Genomic DNA, 5271 nt, shown 5'->3' on the forward strand with positions numbered 1-5271 from the left:
CCATCATCACTATAGTACTGCTACCATCATCACTGTGACTGTTGCTATCATCACTATGGCCACAGCAATGTACCTATCATCACTATGGCACTACTGCTACCATGGCCAGTACAGTACTGCTACCATCATCATCCACAGTGCTACCATCATCACTATGAGGCACAGTACTGCTACCATCATCACAGTACAGTGACCAGATACCAGTCATCATCACTATGTACAGTACTGCTACCATCAATCACTATGACCAGATACAGTACTGCTACCATCATCACTGTGACCAGATACAGTACTGCTACCATCATCACTATGGCCAGATACAGTACTGCTACCATCATCACTATGGCCAGGTACAGTACTGCTACCATCATCACTGTGACCAGATACAGTACTGCTACCATCATCACTATGACCAGATACAGTACTGCTACCATCATCACTATGGCCAGGTACAGTACTGCTACCATCATCACTATGGCCAGATACAGTACTGCTACCATCATCACTATGGCCAGGTACAGTACTGCCACCATCATCACTATGTTGGTCACAGTACTGCTACCATCATCACTATGGCCAGATACAGTACTGCTACCATCATCCTGTGACCAGGTACAGTACTGCTACCATCATCACTATGGCCGGGTACAGTACTGCCATCATCACTGTGACCAGATACAGTACTGCTACCATCATCACTATGACCGAATGCAGTACTGCTACCATCATCACTATGGCCAGGTACAGTACTGCTACATCATCACTATGGCCAGATACACAGTACTGCTACCATCATCACTGTGACCAGGTACAGTGCCTGCCGCTCATCACTGTGACCAGGTACAGTACTGTACATCATCACTGTACTGCTACCATCATCACTGTGACCAGGTACAGTACTGCTACCATCATCACTGTGACCAGATACAGTACTGCTACCATCATCACTGTGACCAGATACAGTACTGCTACCATCATCACTATGGCCAGATACAGTACTGCTACCATCATCACTGTGACCAGATACAGTACTGCTACCATCACACTATATAATATTTCCTTTATCAGACCACACATACAGTACATAGAGCCAAGGACGGCTCGTTTATTTACTCTCAAAAGATTCACCTTACCAGCTTATTTCACCTGATGATTAACCACCCTAACGCCACCTATTGGGTTAGGTTAGATTAAGTTAGGTTAGGTTGGATTAGGTTAGGGCAGATCAGGTTCGGATAAGTTAAATTAGGTTTAGTTCGGTTTGGTTAAATTTACTTAGGTTAGATTAGGTTAGGGTTACATTAGGTTGGGTTAGGTAAGATTAGGTTAGGTTAGGGTTAGATTAGGTTAAGTTTGGTTAGGTTAGGTTAGATTCGGTCAAATATGGTTGGGTAGTGTTTGATTAGGTTAGGTTAGCATAGTTGTAATTAATATACAGGTGAAATATCCTGGAGAGTGAATGTACAGGTGATACCACGTACGATTACCTGAACATAAGTTAGGTTGAAGGTTTCTTAACACTGATACATGGATATATTTCAAAACACCTGTAATCACTGGCTTATAACACCTGCCCCGGACTATAGAGTGTCGTAATGCCGTCAGGAATGTGTGTGTGTCAAAATCGATGGGATCACCTGAAGATTAGACCCCCAGTTTATTTCCTTATGATTTACCAACCTAATGCTACCTTGGGGGGGGGGGTTAAATAGTTAGCGTTAGGTTAGGTTAGGATAAGGTAGGTTAGGTTAGTTTAGGTTTAGAGTAGGGTAGGGTAGGTTAGTTTAGTTTAGGTTAGGTTAAACTAGGTTAGATTAAACTAGGTTAGGTTAGGTTAAACTAGGTTAGGTTAGGTTAAACTAGGTTAGATTAAACTAGGTGAGGTTAGGTTAAACTAGGTTAGGTTAGGTTAGGTTTAGAGTAAGGTAGATTAGTTTAGGTTAGGTTAAACTAGGTTAGATTAAACTAGGTTAGGTTAGTTAAACTAGGTTAGGTTAGGTTAAACTAGGGTTAGGTTAGGGTTAAACTAGGTTAGTTAGGTTAAATCCAGGTTAGGTTAGGTTAACTAGTTTAGAAGCTAAACCAGGTTAGGTTAAACCAGTTAGTTAGCTTGGTTAATCTTTTAAGGAATTAAACAGGAGGGGGTTAATCTTCAGGTGACCCTAATATTTACACAAAATCCTACATATAGTTGAGAGAATCCTAAATGGTAGACCCAGGATGTGACCACCAGCAGGAGGCTAATAGGTGAACATCCTCCCTTCCTCCCCTTATCAGTGCGGTTATCAGCGAGTACCCCATGATAGCGAGGGAGGCGATAAACATCTATTCTGGTTAAGGACCTTATCAACTCTGAGGACGTGACCAATCATGTAAGGGAACAGGAGTGATAAGAATGTTAATAACGGTGATGACACACACACAAACACACACTCACTCACACACACACACACACACACACACACACACACACACACACATATTAAATATTAATAATACACACACTCCACACACACACACACACACACACACACTCACACAATGATTTCTTTTCCTCTTTCACCAATTTATTTCTTTCATAAACGGTAGATGGCTTCCAGATTGGTTAGGGAGAGGAGGGGTGTGGGTAGTGGAGGGGTGTGTGGGTAGTGGAGGAGGTAGGAGGTGGTGTGGGGGTGATGGAGGTGGTGTGGGTGGTGGAGGTGGTGTGGGGGTGATGGAGGTGGAGGGATTGGAGGAAGTGTTGGTGATGTTCAGTCCGTTGGCCTGTGTTGTGATTGAGAGAGAGAGAGAGAGAGAGAGAGAGAGAGAGAGATGTTTGTTTCTTTTTTCTTTACCGTGTGGGTGGATGAGCTGTTAGTTACGTGAGGGGGGAGACTGTTGTTGTTGATGAGTTTGTTTTTGGAGAAGAGGCACATTGTCTAGGTGTTAGTTTGTGTTATAACAATGTAATATTGTTTTATTGTGAGCGTTGTGTGTACTTGTAACGTTACTGTCATGTATTTTTTTCAATATATATTTACATGTTGGTGTTGTTGGTGTGCGTGGTTGAAAGAAATCTGCTTTGTGTTGACTAATAGTGGCTTTTGTGACACCAGCGGTTGTACTGTATTTATTTGTAGTAAATATTTCTTAAGTTGTACTTATATTTTCCCATTTCCTTATGTTTGTGTCTTTGTTCGTCCTAAATATAACTTAGTAAGTATAATCTCCTGTAGAATCATCAAACAAACAAAAAACAATGGCACCTTCAAACTCGGTTTATAGAGAGATGCCGTAGCGTGTCATATTACGCCCATGTGTGTGGCTCACGTGCGTGTGTTTGTGAGATAGTCCGGTGGTCGGCCACTAGTGGCGCTGCCTCCACCAAGCCCTCAGTTGTCACAAAGATCCGGGAGTGGGTGGTAATGCTGCCGTTTTCTTGCTAAAGTATGAAGGAAATCGCGTTGATTATAAATTTTTACGAATCTCGCAGAAGGCTCATGGTGCAGTGAATGTGTAATTAGAAGTTTGGAATAGATAAAAGAAATATTAGTGAGCGATAGTGATTGAAAACCTCAAATATCGGCAGGTGGTTGGATAGGTGAACATGTCCCACTGCCAAGCGTAAACATGGCGGATCCAGGTAGTTGTTTACCTGAGGGGGTTGCCAGCAGACCTTCTCTAGAGTACCAGGCCGGCCTCTGAGGAGGCCTTGCAAGCTTAAAAGTGGCCCTGGATGCCCTAGACGCCAGAAGGGGGACAGGCGAGATGAAAGTGACGGTGTGCTTCGGGTCGGTGCGGGTGGTTGTACCGTGCGGCGAGGGAGAGATCCTGGTGCGGGACCTTATACACAAAGCTACCATCCGCTACAAGAAGGCTACAGCTAAGGTAAGGTCAGAGTGAGGTGTGTGTGTGTGTCCTGTCTAGCTTGTGGGAAGCGCCTGCCACCCGCCTCACCGTGTTCCCTTTGTCGGTAGAAGCTTCGTAGTGGTGACCACACTCCCAAAATCATGACCCATGGCAAAGCGCGGGAACCTACTGTGTTACAGATACTGGTCGGGTCACACAAGGTGATAGGTGTAAACCTCCCTCCATGTTCGCTCGCTGGTCTAGAGAGGCAGAGCGATCACAAAAAACTGGATTTGCTTGACATTCAATAAAACCCGTGAGTGGAGATTTCAACGGAAGGTGAAGGATGCTGTGATCTGTCCGCCGTTGTAGTGGAATGTGCGAGAGGGAGTGCTTGATCCCAGGAGACGCGCTCTGTTGCCTGCCCAGGGATATGTCCCAGGTCAGGAAGTTTGATGTTTTTGTTGGTTGGAGAGTGAATCATACTGAAGAATCAACAGTTAACGTTTTTATCCTATAACGCTGTTGTTTTTATCACTAGTCGTGCACGGTAATGTAAGTAAGATTCTTGAACATGGGGCTAAGACAATAATTTGATAAGTGTTTGCGTATGTTTCCCCAGTATACGTTAACTCTATGGTATCAAAATGTCCCGTGTACCAGGGATAGGTGAGAGGGTACCCAATTATGTGAGGTGACCCAGATTCATGGTCTGGAGGAGGTTGTCCGCCCATTGGCTCCAGTTCCACGGTGATACACTCGGAGTAATTTACGGTTGTGCTTTGATTCTCCCTGTTGCTCTGGGCACGTCCGGAGCCTGCGACCCTTGAGGCTGCATAATAGGTGGAGTGAAGGAAGGACTTTGGTTAGATGTCAAGTACGTACACGTCGAAGAAGTTGACGGAAGATCTGTTGGAAGCATAATTCTGAACCATAGATAATTTAAGTTACCATCGTCCGAGAGAGGTTTAGGTTAGGTTTAAATTGAGTTGGGTTAGATTAAGTTGAAATTATGTTTTTCCGATGGTTTTTTATGTGTTTTGAACGATTCTGACCTTTTTCCAAATAGGTGGATGACCGAAACGACAATTTTACCTAAATAAGATCACTTAAAATAATTCTATAAACTATATTGTTTCAACCACTCGTGTAGGTTAGGTAAAAAAATTTTTGTTGATTTTCTGCTTCAGGCCACGCACGAGAACGTTGATTTGTCAAACTTTATGCCATCTGAGCCTGTGTAATGTTGTAACCGGTATTGTCTCGTATTTAGCAGACGCCAAGTAACATGATCCACATAGTATCTTCCTCCCTTTGCCCTGGAGACACACACTGAGCGGAGAGATCCTTGGTCCAGCCAGTTAGTGTGTTGCTAGGAAGGCAAGTTAGGTTAGGTGAGAACAGTTACGTCAGCTCTTGCGTGATCGTGTTTACTGCTGG

The 5271-nt window shown here is 43.8% G+C and overlaps 1 protein-coding gene across 1 annotated transcript in view; it reads left to right on the forward strand.

The window, feature by feature from the left end:
- Nucleotides 1-3750: 3750 nt before the first annotated feature.
- The window catches only part of LOC121867440 (leucine-rich repeat extensin-like protein 5), a 23128-nt gene continuing 21607 nt past the window's right edge, over nucleotides 3751-5271 (forward strand). Inside the window, exon 1 of the mRNA XM_042367352.1 lies at nucleotides 3751-3870. Within this exon, the coding sequence (XP_042223286.1) occupies nucleotides 3751-3870 (120 nt within the window). The remainder of the gene's footprint in view (nucleotides 3871-5271) is intronic.

This window comes from Homarus americanus, unplaced genomic scaffold (assembly GCF_018991925.1).
Source record: "Homarus americanus isolate GMGI-L3 unplaced genomic scaffold, GMGI_Hamer_2.0 scaffold23598, whole genome shotgun sequence".
Classification (NCBI taxonomy): Eukaryota; Metazoa; Arthropoda; class Malacostraca; order Decapoda; family Nephropidae; genus Homarus; species Homarus americanus.